General features: G+C 48.5%; 1 protein-coding gene across 1 annotated transcript; it reads left to right on the top strand.

Annotated features, from left to right (window-relative positions):
• Positions 1 to 184: 184 nt before the first annotated feature.
• On the top strand, positions 185 to 21825 carry PLEK2 (pleckstrin 2; the record flags this gene model as incomplete). The annotated part of the gene is made up of 9 exons (XM_084239847.1): positions 185 to 379; positions 15427 to 15591; positions 16115 to 16296; positions 17499 to 17590; positions 17946 to 18133; positions 18359 to 18460; positions 19862 to 19945; positions 20917 to 20995; positions 21698 to 21825. Exons 1-9 carry the CDS (start codon positions 338 to 340, stop codon positions 21823 to 21825), a joined length of 1062 nt encoding a protein of 353 aa, XP_084095973.1. The 5' UTR covers positions 185 to 337.
• Positions 21826 to 22056: the final 231 nt, after the last annotated feature.

Here is a 22056-nt window from a genome sequence, read left to right as displayed (position 1 = left end):
ACAGAACACCTGGGGGCACCTGGATGGGGCACCCTGCCTGCCAGTGGGCGAGTACGGGAGGCGAAGCCCCCAGAAGGTGACCCGGGGCGGGGCTTTGAACTTGGAGTGGCTGGTGGCTCGTCAGCCGCGGATGCTCGGCACCTTCGCGGGGAACCACGTCAGGAAGGCGCTCTGGAGAGATTTCCTGCCCGGGAGGCCTCTGGCTCTGGATGCGGGCCAGGGAGGCGGCACCGCGCCCAGGCGGAGGCGCTTCCTGGGTGCGCGGCGCGAGGAGGCGCGAGAGGCCGGAGCTCCCGGACGGCGCCCGCGGGAGGGTCCGAGGGCCGGCGGGCGCGGCATGGAGGACGGCGTGCTCAAGGAGGGCTTCCTCGTCAAGAGGGTGAGCGGTGGGGAGCCCCTCCGGACATCGGCAGGGCCCCCGGCGGCGGCCGGGCGCCATCAACCCCCCCAGCCGGTGCCCATGCCCGAACCCGGGGCTCCGCCGGGCAGAGCTCGCGTCCCTGCGCCCAGCCGGGTGGACGGTGGCGGGAAGTCAGATTTGGGTGAAAAAGAGCGGTCAAGACACAGGCAAGGAGACTCCTGCTAGAATAATGCATGGAGTGTGGGTGGCAGCTGCTGAAGTGGGTCTTTTCATTTAAACCCCTTATTAAACTGTGAAGAGTATAATAGTGAAATATATGATTATATATTAACACAAGGCAAGGGTGCTCTGAAGTTCAGAGCTGCGTCCAGGTAATGCAGCCTCCATAACGCGGGAGCAGGCGGGAAGCCCATGCTGCTGTCCTGTGGGGGACTTTGTCTCCTTTATTGCTCCCAAACAACCCTGCAGGGTCCTTAGAGCCCCCACCCACCCTCTTTCAGCAAGGAGAAAAACAAAGCTTGAAGAGGCCCAGTCCCATGCTCAGGATCTTGGCGTGAGTGGGTGATAGAGCAGGAATCGAACCTGCTGACATCCACTCCACTGCAGGGTGGGTGTTGTTATCACTTGGCTACAGATGAAGAAACTGAGGATCAGAAACAGGCGATAACATGCTCAGAGCCCCAGGGTTAATAACAGTTGGGACTGGAAGTCCTTTGCTCCCTCCTTCCCATCACCCCAGTTGGTCTTTCCCACAGCAGGTAGGATCCCAGACCCCCCCAAAAAAGGAATGGATGCAAAGAATTAATGGAGAAAATGAACCAAGAGCAAGAGGAAAATTGATATTTTAAAATTCTTCAAAATTTTCATATTAGTGACCACAGTCACCTTTTGTGCTGACATGGTAACAGTGCATGCAGATAAATTAATCTAGGGGATGAGCCTTTCACTCTTCTACTGAGTTTAGGCCAGGGAGGGGGATGGATGAAGAGAGGTGAAGGCTCAACTGCCCACCATGTCCACTGGCTGCCAGATCAGCCTGGAAGTCTCAAATAGCATTAGGTGCACAGGCAGTGTAGTCACATTATATTATACTTGCATGATAGAGGAGGGCGTGTGTGTTGTTTGCTCAAAACTAAGCATGAGTGATAGGAGGTAGATACCAGATCAAGGGTCAGAAGAGATACATGCCTTTGCGAAACTCCACACTGGCTTCATACCATAGAGATTCAAAGGGTAGACTGGTCCCTCACGGCATGTGGAGGGAACTGCACTTCCAAGAGACAAACCATGGTGAACTTCTCCCACTTTCCTGCAGCAGGATGGAGACTGGGAGCTGAGCAGGAGCTCTGGGGGGCACGGTTGACAGCTGAGCCTAGTAGGATCCTGGAGAGAGCAACCCCCTAGCCGGGCCCTTGTGGGTCTTCCACTGTTTCTGGGGGGTTACCTTACATGATTCACTACTATTATAAGGTCAGGGGGTGGCTAGAGGGCAGGAAGGATTTGAGTTCTTTTCTGCACAGCCTGTCCAGTCCTCCTGGCCAGCTCAGGATGCAGAGAACTGAGGAGAGTCAGCAGGTCCAAAGCCCACAAAAGGGGGTTGGCTGAAATACCTGAAACTCATTCCAGCCAAACCCTAAGACCAGGTTTTAGCTTGACCCTCTGACAAGCAGAGGCCACACCCTTTCCTGCAAGGTGAGGGAAGTGGCTTCCAAGTTCCTGTAAACAGTTTCCTTCCACCATCAATCCAGTCTTTTCCTCTCCCTCAAGTCCCCATTTCTCCTGGGTGGCAGCTGCCGTGCCTGTGTCCACTGGGGAAGCTGCAGGACGGTGGCCGTGAGATTTCATTTGTTTAGGAGGTATACAGCCCAGAGGTGAGGCAGGGCCTAGCCAGAAACCAGAGTATAGAACAGTCATCAGGGCTGAGGGCGAACAGGAGACAGGCAGGGGCATGAAGGATTTGGCTCTTAATCCAGACAAGAAAGAAGCAAAGCTCCAGGCAAAACACAGGAGCGAGCTTGGCCTGTCTTTAAAGGAGAGACAGGGGAAGGAAGCCAGATGGCGTGGGTAGAACTGCTGTTCCTTTAAGAGGAGGCTGAGGCACCAACACTCAGAAAATGACAGCATGTTAACATGCTTTGCCTAGAAATTTCACTCATAGGACTTGATCCCAAGGAAATACGGTAAAAGCTGTATGACGAAAGTGTTATTTATGTACTGAAAACAACCTATGTGTCTCTCCAAATAAGCAAATGATTAAGTAAATTATGGTTATACAGATATTTAAAATGTTTATAACCCAAAGAGTAAAAATATAAAAGGTATGAGTAAAGGAAAAATAAGCACAGAAGGAAAATTGACGAGGGTGCTGTTCTGGAGGCTTTGAGTCTGAATCCAGCTGAGGGAGACTCTTGCCTGGCCTTTGAGCTCCTGGTACTTGTGGGCACTCCACAGTGTTCTTGGCCTGTGGATGCGGCACTCTAACCTCTGCCTTTACCCCATGACCAGCTTCTGCCTGTGTGTTTCTTAATTTCCAAATTTTCTTCTTTGTGTAAGGATACCAGTCATGACAAATTGGGGCCACCCAAATCCAGCATGACTTCCTCTGAACTGGTTACATCTGCAAAGACCCTATTTCCAGATCTGATCAGATTCCCAGGTACTAGGGGTTACAACTTCAGCACGCCTTTTCGGGGGATATAATTCAACCCATAACAAGTACCATCTCTGCTTCTTCAGGGTTGTAGGACCTTGGGCAAGACCTTTCTGGGCCTCAGTGTCCTCACCTTTGAAGTTCTGGAGTAGAACAGGCTTGTTCAAAGGGTCTCTCCAGCTGTAACATGCTGTGCCTCTTCTGCCCAGCCCTAGGTTATGTGCCTGCTTAGGGACCCTCCTCCTTCTTCCCTGCAAAGGGGCACGGGAACTCCAAGACACTACTGGCCCCAGCCAGCCTCTTACAGACAAGAAGCTTGGAGAGGGGGGGAAGTGTCCCAGTGGAAGGAGTCTGGGTCCTTTTTCATTTTATACCATACGCTGTGGCCTCTGACCCGCCTTGCCTGGTAACTCTGGACCAGTCCTGGCTGCCCTCTGGGCATGGGGCGGCTTATCTGTCTCTGGGATAATGGCGCCCTCCTTCCCATTTTGTGGATGACTACAGCCGCCTCCAGATTGAGCTGCTCGCTCTCGGGTCCAGTTTTTCAGCTGTTGGGGCATAGTGTGGTCAGGCTGATTTTTTTTTTTTTAAGAGTTATTTTATTTATTGTGCATACAAGATCTGGGGTGCAGGCCAGAGGTGCGGGGGTGGGGGTATGTGTGAGAGGATTCACCAGAGGCAGAACAGGAAGACTGACAAAATACACTGCTGAGGGGAGCAGCGGGCGAGACAGGAGAGGTCTCCCGCGCCATGTGGGTCACCTCACTGGCTGGGGATTGAACTCATGCTGCAGTGGCTGCTGATAGCTTCGTGGTGCTGAGATGTAACCCCTTGTGCCATCAGGGAGGCCCCCCCAGGCTGATCTTCTTAACACAAGAACCTAAACTTATTATCCTTCTGCTTACAAGTCTTCAAGGACTCCCCTCTGGTTGCAGTATTAAGATCCATCTCTACAACATGGAACCTGAAGCTAACTGGGCCCTTATCACTTTCCCCACCCCTTCTCCACAGGTCTCTGAGCCTGAACCAAAGAGAACTACTTGAAGTTTCCCAAAAGCGGAGGTGGTTTTATGCCCTCCCTTCCCTCCCTTCCTGACCTGGCTAACTCCATGCAGCCCTCAAGACTCGGCCCCAGAATCAGCTCTTCAGGGAGCCTGTCTAAACCCACTCCACCCACCCTCTTCTGAGCTCCCTTTTCCATCTTGGTCCTCCTTGGGCTTTGCACTGTGCGCTATTTAAGCTACCTATTGCTGTGTAACATTACCCCACAGCTTAACATCTTAAAACCACAAAAGTTTTCTCACACGGTTGCTAAAGCTCAGGTAGCCATGAAGAGCTTAGCTTCAAGATTCTGGCTCAGCTGCTTTCATGCAGTTGCAGTCAGTGTTGCCCTGCATGGCAGTGGCCTGCAGGCGTGCCTGGTGGATGAGAGACTTCAGGCTCCCTTGCATGACTGGTGGTTGGAGGCCATCATTCGAGCCTCCCTGTGGTGTTGCTTATCAAGTGGCAACTGGTTTTTAACAGAATGCGAGATCAGAGAGGAAGGAAGGGAGAGAAAGGAGAAATAGAGAGAGAGGTGACAGAGGTTTTATTTTTTAAATTTTTTTTTAATAGAGGCATGTTTTATTTATTTGTTTGTTTGTTTATACAAGCACTGGGTATAGTTAGAAGCGCGGGGAGGCCCGACAGAGGTTTTAATAACAATGTCAGGACTCACTGCCCACCACTCCCAATATTCCCTTGGTCAAACAGATCATGTTGTACAACATTAAACTACACTAGGGGGTCTCCCCGGTGGCGCAGCGGTTGAGCGATGGGTTGCTAAGCTGCCCACAGCCTCTGCGGCGCTGGTTCGATCCCTGGCTGCTCCCCGGCTACCGGAGGAGGGTCCCACATGGCGCACAGACCTCTCCTGCCGCCCGCTGCTCCCCTCAGCAGTGTACTTGGGTCCTTCTGCCTGCTCTGCTCCCCGCTCTGGCTCTGGTGAATTCTCTCACCCTCCTGCGCTTCTGACTGTACCCAGTGCATGTATGTATAAACAAACAAATAAATAAATAAATCTTAAAAAAAAAAAAAGGAAACTACACTAGGGTGTGACTGCCAGTAGGTGGGGGGCCCACCAATCATCTGTACTGGAAATTCTGCTGGGTGCAGTCATTGTCCTCCCCACTGTTTGGGGGCAGAATTTGGTTCATCTTTGTGTCTCTGCTGCCAGCACAGTCTTTGGTGCATTAGAATTTAGTTATTGATTGCTGAATAAGTAGATAATGAATGAATGCTTTCCTTAATCATCTCATCAGGATTTTTGTTTATTTGGCTTTAACTTCATTTTTTCATTATAAAGATATATATGCATATTAAAAAAAAATAGAATGGTGCTCCAGGGTGTAAATGAAAAAGTTTCCGTTCTTACTGTCCTGTATTCAATTTCAGTCCCCAGAGGAGGCAACTGTTTACATTTCTGGGGTATCCTTCTAGACATTTTCTAAAATAGTTAGTAGAGTTCTTATTAGGTATTTATATGAAGCCATGTATAGGGTCAGGAATAGGGCACTGAGCAGGTTTTCTAATCCAGCCGACTGGGTAAAGGAGGACTCTTGGAACCCTCAGTGGCTTTTGCAGGCTTTTATTGGGATTTACCGGGTATACGGCAGGTAGGGGTGCCGGGGGTGCGGGGAGCCTGGTAGGCCTCCCAGCCCCCTGCATGTCTTCACTCTTTCTGGGCTCTCTGGCCTTCTCTCGTGTTCTCTGCTTCTCTGCAATCCTGCTTCTCCACTTCTGCTGGCGTCCCCATGACACCGCCCTTCAAAGCCCAGTCTTAACCTAGGTGAATCCCATCTACCTATGCCCACACCCTACTCCAGGTGCCCGCCATCAGGCATGCATTCAGGACCGCAGGGTTCCGTCATCTATCCTGATGGCGGGAGGGCAGAAAAGCCTGATACTTTTACCTTACCCTACACCATGTAAGCCAAAGTGTTGTGCCCACATCAAAGACCATTTTGTGACTTCGGATGACTCAGATTCTGGGTCTGGCCATCTGTTAAGGCCAGAAGCCCCCCACTAGCCACTCTGGGCACCAGATTGTAACACAGTCTGAATATTTTACATTTCTTTTTTATCCTAAGCAATGATCCTAAAGTGTTTTGAGACATAAAACCTTTTTCTTACTCAAAATTATTTACTTAGCACAGGTCCCAGCAGTGGAATTATTAGGTCAAGGAATTTGAACATTTTTATGAGGATCTCCAGCTGCTTTGAGTTTTCTACCCACTAAGTTCATCCTTGCTCATCAGCCTTCCTCCTCAACCTCTCTCCTTTGCTCTCGGTGGGGTTTCTCAGTTACTCCTGACACCTGCCACTCTAGTGAGTTTGCACAGAAGGGATTTCTTGGAGGATAATAAATCTTAAGTAACCCAGGGCCAAGGATTTCTTGGAGGATAATAAATCTTAAGTAACCCAGGGCCAAGGTCCTGACTGGAATGCTACACAGCAGAGATGGCACAGGCAGACAAAAATACTCAATGGCACTACTTGGCGTTTCTAGTGGAAATATTACTGCTGACACTGTTTGTCATTTGTCCCTGGTAACTCTAGGGGCTGGGTGGCAGAAGAACCTGTTCGCCATACTGTTCTTGCCAAAATTTGCTGTTTCCACACCTCTGGTTGCTGCCAAACTTGCATTGTTGCCCCATGTGTGGGATTGGCAGAAACTGGGTCCCTGCCTATTCCTTAGTGCCAGGGGTCTGAATGTCATCTTTTTTTTTTTTTAAAGATTTATTTACTTATTTATTTATACAAGAGCTGGGGTGCAGGCCAGAGGAGCAGGAAGTGAGAGGATTTACCAGAGACAGAGTGGGGAGCCGAACAGGCAGATCTACTGAAATACACTGTTGAGGGGACCAGCAGCCAAGACAGGAGAGGTCAGCTGCACCATGTGGGTTGCTCCCTGTCCGGGCATCGAGAGCTTGATAGTGCTGAGACTTTAACCCCTGTGCTACCAGGGAGGCCCTTTGTGTTATCTTTCAACGGTCAACATCTGCTGGTTACACTATCTTCTACCACCTCCAGCCACGTCTCTCCTCCCCTCATGGTGTGAGTTTCCTGGAGCTGCTGGGGCTGCTGTAACAAAGCACCACAGCAGGACAACAGAGATTTGTTTTCCCACAGCTGTGGAGGTGAGAGCCCAAGATCCAGGTGTCAGCAGGTTTGGTTTCTTCTGAGCCTCTATCCTCAACTTCATCTGGCCTCTTCTTGGGGTGTCCTCACGGGGCCTTTCCTCTGTGTGTGCACATGCCAGTGTCTCTGGGTAGCCATACTTCCTCTTCTTAGAAGGACAGTCAGATTGAATGCTAAAGGCCCTGTAAAGGGCAGGACTGGACACAGTGCAGGTTTTCTGATCCAGCAGACCGGGTAAAGGAGGAGTCAGAGTCCTTAGTGGGTTTTTGCAGGTCTTTTATTGGGGTTCACCAGGCATATGGCAGGCAGGGATGCTGGGGGCCTGGGAGGCTGGCAGGCCTCCCAGCCCCCAGCAAATCCTCACTCTATCTGGGCTCTCTGGCCTTCTCTGCTTCTGCTGCTTCTTCTCTGCTTCTCTCTCGGCTTCTGCTGTCCCTGTGACACCGCCCTTAAAAGCACAGTCTTAGCGCAGGTGTACCCACTTCAGGTGCCTGCCATCAGGCATGCATTCAGGATCACAGGGTTCCCTCATCTATCCTGATGGCAGGAGGGCAGAAAAGCCTGATACCTTTTACCTTATCCTACAGTCCACCCCCTCAGGGTTTTCTGCCATATAGTCTACATATATATACAATTTTCTAAGCAAACAAACAATGCAGCCATGGCCCACAAAAGCAAATACATAACAATATAACAAAATACAACAGAACACAAATAAGTCCAGGCAGGGCCCCAACCTAGCACAAAAGACAATTATTGGTACCAGCAGATGAGCCACCAAATCTGCTGCCGAAGGCACTGGGGAGGGGAATCACTCACGGCATCTACTATAACACACCAGGAGCCGTCAGGCTTCCTGGCCTTCTCTGGCTGTTGTCTCGGCTACAAGCCACACACAGCATCCACCCCCAGGTGCACTCACTCTGGGACTGGCGATTCTATTCTGTTGGGGGTAATCGCCAACCCTCAGGGTTTCTGTCTGCAGTCGCTCCAACACTCGGCCTTCATGGCCACCAATGCAACTCGCAGACCCCTGCACTCAGGCCAACCCACTGCACAAGCACATGGGTCGGGGATCCAAACTCTACATTCGGCTTGGGCTCCACCCCAAGCCAAATTCCCCACCCGTCCCACAAGGACGGGTTCCTCAGCTCCTCACCCTCACTCAAGAACGAGCAGGGCATCACCCACAGGTGATTTTACGAGACTCACAGGTCTTCAGCATAGTCAGGCTCCTTAACAGCCACTCAGGGCTTCTCAACTTAGCATCAGCACCAGCTTTTGCCTTCTCAGTTGGCTTTTGTCCTCTGCCTAGATGCTGGGCATACACAGATTGCTTTGGCCATCAAGGCCCACTGGCCACCCCCAGAGTCCCAAAAAAAAAACATAACCTGCCAAGGTCCTCTGCCTTCTGGCGGGATTGTCAGTCCGAGTCCATGTCCATCAGGCCAAGTTCGTTGGCCTCTCCCTGAATCAGCACTGGCGAGCTCTGAATCGTGGTCCTGTCTTCTCGACGATTCTTGCTGCCTCAGGGGTCGTTGGCTGGTCTTTTCGGGTGTCGTTGGCTGGTCCTCTTTGGCGTCTCCTTCATGCCAGGTCCCATCCCGCAGCTCCTGGACCCCGTCCCTCTTCTGTGTCGCCATGATGCCTCCAGCGTCGTCACAGGCAAAGTCTGTTACTCCTTAGTCCCTCCAGGTCTTCAGAGGGCTCCAATACCCGTCTACATGGATCTTGCCGACTTACGCCAATTGTAAAGGGCAGGACTGGCCACAGTGCAGGTTTTCTGATCCAGCAGACCGGGTAAAGGAGGAGTCAGAGTCCTCAGTGGGTTTTTGCAGGCATATGGCAGGCAGGGGTGCTGGGGGGCTGGGAGGCCCTGGCCTCTCTGGGCTCTCTGGCCTTCTCTGCTTCTGCTGCTTCTTCTCTGCTTCTCTCTCGGCTTCTCTTCGGTTTCTGCTGCTGCTCGGCTTCTGGCGTCCCTGTGACGCTGCCCTTAAAAGCACAGTCTTAGCGCAGGTGTTCCCACTTCAGGTGCCCGCCATCAGGCATGCATTCAGGATCACAGGATTCCCTCATCTATCCTGATGGCAGGAGGGCAGAAAAGCCTGATACCTTTTACCTTACCCTACAGGCCCTTTCTCTAAACAATTACAATCTGAGGTATTGGGGGTTAGGGCTGCAACATATGGATTTTTTGCTTGGCGGTAGGGGAGGGGTGGTATGATGCAGTGTGGGTGGTGGGACGGTTGGGGTGGGGCAGACAAAATTCCACCCATAACGTTTCTGTGTTAACATTTTTTTTTATTCTTTTAAAAATGTATTTATTTATGCATACAAGAGCTGGGATATAGGCCAGAGGTACAGGGGGTGAGAGGATTCACCAGAGACAGAGTGGGGAACAGAACAGGCAGACTGATGAAACACACTGCTGAGGGGAGCAGCGGGTGAGACAGGAGAGGTCTGCTGCACCATGTGGGTAGCTCCCTGGCTGGCTGGGATCGAATTCGTGCTGCAGAGGCTGCGGACAGCTTCATAGTACTGTGCTCAACACCTTGCATCACCAGGGAGGCCCCTGTGTTAACATTAAAGATTATTTTGTTCCCTCCCTTTCTCCACCTCATGCCGGTCCCTGTACTGTCAACTTAGATTATGTTCCTCTCCTCTCCCACAGCCTTGTGTGCCAGTAAATATGGGCCTTGAGGGTCCTGGGACTCCCCGAGGGCTGATCTCTGTTCTCGTCTTGGGAGGAAAGAATTCAATGGTGAGATGAGTTACAGAAAAGCAAGAGATTTATTGATAGGTTAGAGGAAGCACAAGAAAGCTCTCCAGGAGAGAGGGGTTCTGAGTGGGTGTCTACTGAGGGGCAAGAAATATGTGCTTCCATGAGTATAGTGGGCGAGGAGTCGGGGTTTGGCATTTGGAAGTCGCCGAGTTGTTTCTCTTGCTGACTGGCTGGGTCTGCGAGCTCTCCTAAGCTACCAAGTCCTACTGAGTCTTCCCACCTTACCTAGCCTGCCTTCTGGAACCAGGTTTGGCCCATTGCTTTAGCATTGTGCTACTGTGTTTGTTGGTGTTCTGAACATTCCATTTTTAATTGAGTTGGGGGGTACCCTCCTGGTCCCGTGATTGCTTTCCAATTAGGCTGATGAATGACCTAGGTCACGGGGGCTTGGGGAGCACACTCCTGGTTCCAACTGATTGTTCAGATTGATAAATGGGCTTGGAGCTTGGGGTACCCTGTTCTTAAGACTACCTGTGCCCATTTCCTAACTTCCTCATTCACTGGCAATGTACTACTGTGCTCTTCAGGACCCCCCGTAAGGCATCACTGGGAAAGGGAACCTGAATCTGAGCCACCCGGAATGCAGCAGAGAACCCCAGTCGCTGAGGAGTCAGAGCACGTCTTTTCTGGCTGCAGACACATCTGCCTGCTACATGGCTGTTCTGTGTGGGTTCCAAGGACAGGGCAGAGTACAGAACACAACTGTCAAATTCTGTCTGGCTACATAAGTCCCCTCACGTGAACAGCTTGACCACCACGTAGCATAATGACATGCAGGCATGTTAATAACTCTTGTCAGATAACTTTGTTAAAAGTTTTATTTAGGAGCCTCCCTGGTGGCGCAGGGGTTAAAGTCTCAGTGCTATCAAGCTATCGCCAGCTACTGCAGCCTGAGTTCAATCATCAGCCAGGGAGCTGACCCACGTGGCACAACAGACCTCTCCTGTCTCACCAGCTGCTCCCCTCAGCAGATGTTTCAGTCAATCTGCCTATTCTGCTCCCTACTTTGTCTCTGGTGAATCTTCTCACCTCCTGCACCTTTGGCCTACACCCCAGCTCTTGTATGTATAAATAAATGAAATAAATCTTTTTTTTTAAAGTTTAGTTGCTAAACTAAACTTTATGTGATGTCTATTTGGACACAGGCCAGTACTCACACAGAAAGTATTTGTGCAATTTCTGGCTCCCTGACAGCACTCAGCATACACTGAGAATCATCGTATCACAGATGTGAGCCTTGAAGAGGCTTCTGAAATTAATACGTGCCAGGCAAGGAAATGAATAAACTGTGGAAATGGCCTCTGGTTCAGAGAAAGCACATTTCTCTTGGTTGACATCTAGTCCTAATGGAATACACCAAGAAAGTTCTTCCATGAATGTGTAATAAACTCATTCCTTTCTGATTCCTCAGCAGACACTCCCCCATCTGTTTGTCTGTTCTAGAAACTTTTATGCTGTCACCGGATTACCCTACCCGCTAACTCTATGACCCCCTGGGGAGCCCCCAAACCACCCTGCCTTTTAGCCCTGCCACACCTGGCTAGGTGAGCCTGTGAGGGCCCTTAGCACCAGTACTATTGTGGCTTCAAATTTACAAATTGTTCCCATCTTTTGACTAGTAATTAATCATTTCTAGGAATATATCCTAAGGGGGAAAAAATCAGAGATGCAGATCAAAATTTATGCAAGGTTAGTTATTGCAGAATTTGTTATAATAGTAAAAAAATGACACCACCTCAGTTTTAAACCACAGGATACTGGCAAGTAAATGATGTACCTACTTAGTGGAAATTTAAAAACATGTTTTAACTAATTCAAAAAGATATGCACCCCTATGTTCAGAGCAGCATTATTCACAGTAGCTAAGACATGGAAACAACCTAAATGTCCATCAATGGATGACTGGATTAAAAAGTTGCAGTATATATACTCAGTGGAATACTACTTAGCTGTTAAAAAGGTGAAATCTTACCATGTGACATGGATGGAACTTGGGGTGATTATGCTAAGTGAAATAAGTCAGAAAGTGAAAGATAGTTATCAGGTTTCTCCCATATGTGGAATATAAATAACAAAAGCAAATCACCTAACAAATTATAACAAAAATAAGTCTTAGACTCTGAAAAATATAATAGTTACCAGAGGAGAGGGGAAGAACCAGAGAGTGGGAGGGTTAGAGATTATCAACCTGATAGTGGAATGCACTAGAAACTTGGTGTTTGTAAGGCGAGCTTTATACACACATAGAGGTAAAGATGTACCTCTGAAATTGATACAATACTGTCATTCAATAAAATTTTACTAAATAATAAAATGTGTTTTAAAGAACTTTAATGGTGTGAACCGAACAAAGCTAAGTAAAATGAAGACTAAATAATAAAACTATATGTAATATGGTCCTGAATTAAAAAAAAAAAAACTAGAAATAAAAACTGAAAGGAAAAAAGACTTGAATGAAATGTGAAATGTTGAAAACGGCCAGCTTCTAGCAGTAGGATTTTCTCTTCTATATGCTTTGCAGTTTCTTTCAAGGTTTATAACCAGGAAAAAAGGTCAAATGGGAACTGGAAGGTCAGTGCCAAAGATTTTTGTTACAAACTCAAAAGACATCACAAAGATAAAGACAAAGATGATGCTTTTTCTTCCCCCAGCCATCATCTTTTACACCCCTTTGACTACTTCTCACCCCCCCTTCCTTCTTAACCTCAGAAACATCAGTTGGTTTATTAGTATCAACTAGTTGATATGAGTATTTAGCTTCATTGAATTATCCCTTATGTAAATATCCTATAATTGTCTTTGTAATTATGACTTGCTTTAGTACACAAAATTCCCTGAATTCCTTCCTTTATGCTGTAAAGAGTAACATTTGTCTTTCTTTATGGTTGCATAATATTCCATTTGTGGCTATACTACATCTTCTTGATCCATTCCTCTATTCGTGGGCACTTAAGTTGTTTCCATGTCCTAGCTGTTGTTAGTAATGCTGAAACAAGCATTGTAGAGCATATACTTTTTTGGTGTTGATGGTTTCATGTTCTTTGGATAGATGCCCCAAAGTGGAATTGCTAGTTCATATGGTATTTCCATTTTTAGTTTTTTTTTCTTTTTCTTTTTTTCTTTTTTTTTTATAGAGGCATGTTTTCTTTCTTTCTTTATTTGTTTGTTTGTTTATACATGCACTGGGTACAGTCAGAAGCGCGGGAGGGTGAGAGAATTCACCAGAGCCAGAGCGGGGAGCAGAGCAGGCAGAAGGACCGAAGTACACTGCTGAGGGGAGCAGCGGGCGGCAGGAGAGGTCTGCGCGCCATGCGGGACCCTCCTCCGGTGGCCGGGAAGCAGCCGGGGATCGAACTGGCGCCGCAGAGGCCACGGGCAGCTTTGCAACCCAGCGCTCAACCGCTGCGCCACCGGGGAGGCCCCATTTTTAGTTTTTGAAGGTAAATCTAGATTACTTTCTAAAATGACTGCACCAGTTTGCATTCCTACCAACATTGTGTAATTTTCCTCTCCGGCACTTGTCGCTGAGAGCCTTTTTTTAATGTGTGCCATTCTCATGGCTGTGAGATGACATCTCACTGTGTTTTTTTTTAAAGATCTATCTATCTATCTATCGATCGATCGCTCGATCTATCTATCTATCGATCTATCTATCTATCCAAGAACCGGGGTAAAGGCTAGATGTGCGGGAGGGTGAGAGGATTCACCAGAGACAGAGTGGGGAACAGAACAGGCCGACTGACCGAAATACACTGCTGAGGGGACAGCGGGCGAGACAGGAGAGGTCTGCTGTGCCATGTGGGATCCTCGCCAGCTGGCTGGGATCCAGCTGGCACTGCAGAGGCTGCAGACAGCTTCACAGCGCAGCGCTCAACCACCTGCGCCACCAGGGGAGGCCCTCATTGTGGTTTTGACCTGCATCTCCCTTATTAAAAACAATGTTGTACTTTTTTCTAAATATCTGTTGACCTTCTAGATACCTTTGTGAATTGCCTGTTCAGATCTGTTGACCACTTATTAATTGGGTTGCTTGCTTTTGTGTTGTTGTCAAAGTTGTTTGTCATATAACTCTAGTGTTAACCCCTTGTTGATTGTGTGATATTTCTCCCATTCAGTAGGATGTCTTTTTTTTTTTTAAGATTTATTTATTTATGCACTCAAGAGCTGGGGTACAGGCCAGAGATGCAGGGGATGAGAGGATTCACCCTAGACAGAGTGGGGAACAGAACAGGCAGATTGACTGAAATACACTGCTGAGGGGAGCAGTGGACGAGTCAGGAGAGGTCTGCTGCACCATGTGAGTTTCTCCCTGGCTGGGAATTGAACTCATGCTGCAGTGGCTGTGGTTAGCTTCATAGGCTGCGTCTTAACCCCTTGAGCCACCAGGGAGGCTCAGGACATCTTTTGAATATGTTTATATTTTCTTACACTGTGTAAAAGCTCTTTGATTTAAGATAATTCTTATTATTTCCCTTGCAGTAGGGGTCACGTTTCTAAAACCATCTTTACCATTAATGTCATGAACTGTATCACCATTTTTTTCCTCTATATATTTTATTGTTGTAGGTTTTATGTGAAAGTTTTTAATGGATGTTGAATTTATTTTTGTGCAAGTTGTTAGAGAGCGATGCAACTTCATTCTTTACATGCAGCTGTCACGCAGTTAAACTTTATGTGGAGTAAAGTTTAAAGTCATGTAACGTGATGCCTCCATTTCTCTTTTTCTCAGGAGTGCTTTAGTATTTAAGGACTTTTTGGTTCCACATAGGTTTTAATATGTTCACTTCTATTCCCTAGAAGAATATCATTGGTGTTTTAGTGGGTATTACATTAAATCTATATATTGCTTTTGGTAGAATAGTCATTTTGCTTATATTAAATCTCTCCATTTATAAATGTAGACTGTCATTCCCTCTCTTTATGTCTTGATCTGTGTCTTTTTAAAGAATCTTGTAGTTTTCATTGTATAAGTACTTTACATCCTTGGTTAGGACAATGCTTGCTTTATGAAAAGAAAAATTTATGATTCTGAGCTGGGTCCTTGGACACAATGGGGCAATTGGTGTAATGTGAATGGGTTTTGTAGAATGAATAGATGAAAACAATATATTAATGTAAATTTCCCATCATCGATGTAGGAAATATTCTTTTTTTTTGGTAGGAGATACATGATAAAATATATGGAAGTGATGGAACATTGTGTTAAAAATTCATTCTTGAATGTTTCTGAAAAATATCTTTATATTATTCAACTTTTCTCTGAATTGAAGTTATTTCAAAATAAAAAAATAAAATAAAGCTTAAAAAAACAATAACCAGAGAGAGCGAGAAGGCCGCGCCCCTTGTTGGGGGTTGTTTCTGTGGCACAGTGTGGCTGCAGGTGCCACGGGACGCTCCCTGCTCATGGTACTGCCCCTCAGCCACCTCACCACAGAGTTCTCCTGTCTTCTTCAGGGTCACATTGTCCACAACTGGAAGGTGCGATGGTTCATCCTTCAGCAGAACACATTGCTGTACTACAAGCTTGAGGGGGGCAGGAAAGTGACCCCTCCCAAGGGCCGCATACTCCTGGATGGCTGCACCATCACCTGCCCTTGCCTGGAGTATGAAAACCGACCTGTAAGTGCAGGCCCCTGCATCCCAGCTACTCCCTGCCCCAGAGACTCCCACCTCTGGCCTGGTTGGTGAAGGTGGTGTGGGTAATGGGAAGAGCTGAGTTTTTGAAAAACCTGGGTTTTAGTCCTGGCTACACCAAATGCCAGGTGTCTGACCTTCAACAAGTAGCTGAACCTCTTTTGAACCTTAGTTTTTTATCTATAAAATGGGATAAAATGATGCCACCTGACTATTGCTATGGTTGCGATGAAGATCTCGAAGGTAATGATGGTCTGTCAAAACACTATGTGGCCTAGAAGACATCTGGGAAGCCGTCCCTGTGCGACACTGTCCCGAGGAAAAGGCTGTCTTATGTGACCGGATGCTCCTATCACTTGGTGTACAAGCCAATCTTTAAAGACCACCAGCTGGGGGATGGTCAAGGGTCTGGCCTTTGCCTGTGACCCTACCATTTTGGCCCCTGGCCCAGCTGGCTTTTGCCTGCTCAGCCTCTGAGTGCTGGTCTGATTGGCTGTCTCTCCCACAGCTCCTGATTAAATTGAAGACTCGAACATCCACGGAGTACTTCCTGGAGGCCTGTTCTCGAGAGGAGAGAGACGCTTGGGCCTTTGAGATCACAGGGGCTATTCATGCTGGGCAGCCGGGGAAGGTCCAGCAACTCCATATATTAAAAAACTCCTTCAAGCTGCCCCCTCACATCAGCCTGCAGTGAGTGCCTGGCTGGGGCCGGACCCTCCCACTTCCTGGCTTTTCTTTAGCCTCTTCTGTATGTGTGGCCTGGGAGGGGCAGACAAGCTTCTGGGGCAGGTGGCCCCTGTTGCTACTCAGGCCTGCTGAGTAGTGGGACAGTCTTCCTCTGTCTCTGTCCTGCTCCTGTTATTGCCTCTGCCTGGGAGTGGTCTTACCCACCTGCCCTCCTGCTGTGCAACCTGTTTGGGCCTCTGCTGTTTCTCCCCAGCTCTGTGACCCACCCCTTTCAGTTTTAGCCAGGGTGCTCAGGCCTGTGCCACAGCATCTGAGACTCCCCACTGACCAAGTCATTGGTCTTGATTGCAGCCTAGTGGCAAAAGCTATGTGTTCTGGTAGCAGTTGTCTTCTTGTTCTGTGAGTTCCTCATTGATTCACTCATTCAGGAAACAGTGAGCGTCCACTGCATGCCCAGCACTGCACTGGGAATAAATAAGGTCTCATCTTGGGAATTTTCCAGCCCAAGTACACAAATGAAATCTGAGAACAGATCTTCCATTGTTGGCAGGAATTGTCCCGCAGAACAGAAGGAAAGCAGCTCAGTGATGGAGGCAATATTCCTCTCTATATAAAGCAGGGATAAACTCAAAGTCTTTTTGTCATGGAAATTGAGATGCCAACCCATCTGCAGGAAACACAACCCTCCTCCACCCCCCTAGGCAGTGGAACTCGAACCTGGAGAAGACGTGGCGAGAAACCACTCCTGGGCTCACCAGAAAAATCCAAGCCAGGCCCTGAAATCTTGGTTGTGCATCTCCGGTGTTGCTAAACCGGGGGGAGTGCTGGGCGGAGCAGCAGTAGTTAAGACTGAATTCAGATGGTGAGAGACTGAGAAGTAGCTGGGGGAGTTTAGACTTAATGCAGCAGATCACAAAGAGTCCTTACTGTACATATTTTTTGTTTGTTTTTAAATTAAAGATCACAACTCTTTAATTTTACTACCAAATGTTTAGTTTGGAAATGTTAGAACAGTTAGATGAGCAAAGAGAAAACAGGTCCTTAGAGCCCACCTCCCACATTCTGATCTGAATACTTCTCTTTCTTGGTGGCGCATGGTGTACCATTTGCCGCTTGCTGTATGCCCTGAGCAATGACTCTGGGACCCTTCCTCACACCTGTCCCTGTGACGAGGGCCCCTCTTCTTGCCTTGCTCTCCTGTGCAGCCGCATCGTGGACAAGATGCATGACAGCAGCACTGGAATCCGGTCGAGCCCCAACATGGAGCAGGGAAGCACCTACAAAAAGACCTTCATAGGTGAGCCTCCCCGCTCAGCAGCCAGGCTGAGCAGTGGATATCTGGGTCATGGAGATTTGGGACTCAGTCATGTGCTTTGACCAGACCGAGTTGGGGTCAAAGCTTCGGTTGACCTGGGGTAGCCACATGTGGGTCATGCCTCCATGCAGTGGGCGTAGGAGCCTCTAGTCTGCTTTTAGGTAGAGCTCCCAGGCTGCCCGGGAGGTCAACGTCAACGTCAATGTTAACGTCAACGTCAATGTCAATGTCAACGTCAACGTCAATGTCAATGTCAACGTCAAGGTTACAGCCAAGCACCTGAGGCAAGTGGTCTGCAGCCTGTCATCTCACCGGTGCTGCCTCTGTCCCAATGCAGGCTCCTCCCTGGTGGACTGGCTCATCTCCAGCAACTTCGCAGCCAGCCGCCTGGAAGCCGTGACACTCGCGTCCATGCTCATGGAGGAGAACTTCCTCAGACCTGTGGGCTCCCGGAGCCTGGGAGCCATTCGCTCTGGGGACCTGGCCGAGCAGTTCCTGGATGACTCCACGGCCCTGTACACTTTCGTAAGTTAGGCACAGGTTTCTTTTGTCACCAGGGCACAGGGAAGAGACAGCAGAGGGAGGGCCGGGGTCTGCCGTCCTGGGTGAGAGGCCTTGGGTTGGGCGGGCACGTTCACCCTGGTGGAGTGGGGTTTCTGTATCGAGGAACTTCCTTTTCCCTATGGTTGACCTCATACCTGGAACTGGGATTTTCTCTGTAATAGAAACTTGCTCTCTCCTCCCCACTAGGCGGAGAGCTACAAGAAGAAGACCACCCCCAAGGAAGAAATCAACCTTAGCTCTGTGGAATTAAGCGGCACCGTGGTCAAACAAGGCTATCTGGCCAAGCAGGTATGGCTGCCTTTGGGCAGGGAGGACCAGACACTGCTCGGGCTCAGGGGAGGCAGCAGTGACCCCAAAGGGGGGGCCAGGCAGAAACTTCCAGAGGGCACTCGTTATTGGCAGAATCTGCGAGAGCGGAACCCAGGTGCAGCTGCAGAGAACAAGGCCCAGGGCATGAGCATGCCCCCTCACACTCACGAGCCCAGACACAGGGATGTGCAGGAAAAGGGCACACACAAGTAATCATCACATTGCAAAACACCTGTGGCACTGCCCACTTAACACATTTGTCTGGAGGGGCACTGCCAGCTGAGCGGGTGTTTTGCATTTGTTGGGCCCCTACTCCCTGAGATATCCAGGAGTCTCTATCTCCTTTTGTAGGGATCTTCACACCCCCTAGCCGGACTTTCTGAACTAAAAATGACAAGCATTTTCTCCACCTACCATAAGATGAAATTCTACCTGCAGTGGGAGCCTCGTGTTTAACACTGGCCATGATGCTGCTCTCAGCTAACCGCGTTAAACGGTAGCACCATGTCACCACACAGCTGCCCAAGCACAAAGACAAAGCCATGGTGTGAATACATCGTCAAGTCCTAGCATGTGGAGTTCAGAGCACCTTCTGCAAGGCCCGTGTTAGTGGGCCCATCGTACATGTGTGTGCATGTGTGTCTGTGCTGTGCACACGCTCAGTGCAACTCCTGTTGCTCCTCAGGGCAGGTGCTGTCCTTGTCACCTGCTTCTTGGACATCAGGATCTCCGCCTGATCTGAGGTGGCTGACCACCCATGCAAGAGCCTATTCTGCTGGGCCAGACAGGAGACTAGAGACGAGAGGCAGTGAGGGCCTGGAAGAACAGGAGGAGGGCATGGGAGGGCCTCTGGGCCTTGCAGACTTGAGGGCTAGAAAGCTTTGTGATGGGGGCTGCTGTGTGAAACTGGAGAGTCACATGCTAATATCTTGCACTTAGATTTTAACATATAAATTCATCATTTTTCTTTTTCTGATGCAGAATGTTAAAGTGATTTCATTGTGTGTGTGTGCATGTGTGTGTGTCCTTGCACCTGTAAGATTTTGGACTAAGCTGCCACTTAAAACGTTGGTATCTTTGGGTCCAGTTCACTCCTGCTGCCTCCCTGTTGCCCTGAGTGATGTCTGGGTCCTGCTCGCTTTTCCTTCAGCACTGACTCTCCTTGGCTCTGGCAACTCAATTAAATGTGACAGTGATTTTGCTAAAGTGTTCCTAAGCCGGAAGTCCACCCTACATCACTGCAATCCTTGGGGGTCCTGCCCACTCACTGAGGAAAGTAGCCTCCTGGAGCAGGCTGGCTTGGAGGTTCAGCCGTGTGGAAGCAGAGGAAGTGACTCTCTCCGCTGTCACTGATGAGCCTTCGACTCTTTCTTTGTTCAGGGCCACAAGAGGAAAAACTGGAAGGTGCGGCGCTTTGTCCTGAGGAAAGACCCGGCTTTCCTTCACTACTACGACCCTTCCAAAGTGAGTGCCTTGCACCCGAGTGCCTGCCTGTGGGGTCCAGACCCATCTGCCTTGAGCACAGCACGAAGTTTCCTTTCTCCCAGAACCCCCACAAGTGCCGCCCCACCATGCCCGCCCTTCCATACCACTCGTTCATTCCTTATAGTCCTTTCTTTCCTAGTGTTGCTGCCTGCAGCATCTGCCGTCACTTCCTGAGGAAGGAGACTTCATTATTTTGAGGGAAAAAGCATATTTTTGTCTCTCTGAAAGTGCGGAGTGGTTAGGGAGGGTGAGGCTGATGGAGACTCAGCTGGAGCTTCCTAGTCTCTTTCCTCCTTTGGGCCAAGAGCCCCTGGATCCTGCCTCCTCGACTTCTCCCCACCAAATGCTTTGAAAGTTTCTTTTTCACAATATAATATTTAAACACCATTTACTAATTTTCTTGTGTTTTTTCCTAGTTGATCAAAGAATTGCTATTCCGAGTTTCAGAGAGCCTGCTGAGTTGATAAGACATCAACTCAGTCAAAAGTGGCAAGGATAGTGACCCTTTCGTCACCTTGGTCAGCCATGTGTGCTTTTCATTATTTTTTTTGACAGTGTGGAGAGCAGGCGGTGTTTACTCCACTGAGCTTTAGTCAGAAACCCCCATCCTATGCCCGGAGCATGGAGCCCCCTCCGGGCAGGCCAGACCACTGGGAGGGCTGAGGTCCAGGATGGGTGTCACATTTCTGCTGCTGGCTATGAAATGAAGCCCAAGCTCCCTTACTGGTGCATAATAACTTGGCAAAGAGACGTCTAAGTTCAGCCTCATCGGCTGTTACAGTAACTCTGACTGACTGACTTTGCTGACCCGAGGTGGTTATCACTCAGATGATGTATAGTAATAGTAATAATGTGGAATAGTAATAACGATGTGTAGTAATAACAGGTGAGAGTGTAACTTTCCTTTTATGCATTCACACAATTCCTAACCAAGTCTCTTTCCTCTGTAGGAAGAGAACCGGCCAGTGGGTGGGTTTTCTCTTCGTGGGTCACTGGTGTCTGCTCTGGAGGATAATGGCGTTCCCACTGGTAAGGTGTAACTTCGGCCCGGTCTTTAAAGATTTCAGGCCTCCCTCCTACACGCTCAGCAAGGCTCTGCTGTTGAAGGACCGAGTTACGGGAGCTAAGTTGGGCCTTGTCAGTAACACAAGGAGTGAAGTGTTTTGAAACTAATTTCAGAATTGGTGAAAAGGGTGTGTGGGGTGTTTTAGTGATCAGTACAACTAAATCATCCTCTCCTTAATATTCACTCGGCCTCTCACTCAGATTCTGTACTTACTGGCCCAGAAGCTTCCACTTAATAACAGTAACTTACATAGTACAAAAAGGGTAGCAACACTCTTTAATCTCTATTATCACACTAAGGCAGGAAGATCGTATTCCCATTTCATGACTGTGGCAATTGAGGTTCCAGTTAAATCCCAAAGCTGTACCTGCTTCTAACATAAACATACTGGATTCCGTAATGTGACCAAAATTGTAGCTCTATGGTCAACACTGGGGGCAAGCCAAAAAGGCTTTCAAGAATGTCCAGATCTACCATTGATAGCTCTTAAGTCACAGGCATGGGAATGGGAATGGAAGGAAAAGCTTATGTCTGGGGGGATTCCTTAATCAAATACATTTGTATTTTAGATGTCACAAGTGTTTCTATCTGTGTCTCAATTCTGACTTTCACCGGGTTCCAGCCGCAAGATATTCACTCACTGATTTTTTTTTTTTCCTGCCTAGGTGTTAAAGGGAATGTCCAGGGAAATCTCTTCAAAGTGATTACTAAGGATGACATACACTATTATATCCAGGCCAGCAGCAAGGCTGAGCGAGTTGAATGGATTGAAGCTATCAAGAAGTTAACGTGACAAGGTCCTCATAGAACAGGACCAGGATTCCCCTCCTACCAGATGATACAGATTCCCTGAAGAAAGGGAGTGTGTTAAGACTTTTCTTTGTATATTTTGTACTGCTTTGGAGTGAGGTGAAGTTCCTGATTACAACCCGTCCCTTAATGCTAGAGCAGCCATGAAGTGGCAGAACCTGACTTTTGCCCATCATCACAGCCAGCCATTCTTCAGGCAACAACATAGATTTTC

This window comes from Talpa europaea, assembly GCF_964194135.1.
Source record: "Talpa europaea genome assembly, chromosome: 8".
In the NCBI taxonomy this organism is placed as follows: Eukaryota; Metazoa; Chordata; class Mammalia; order Eulipotyphla; family Talpidae; genus Talpa; species Talpa europaea.
This window is presented reverse-complemented; position numbering and strand designations above follow the sequence as displayed.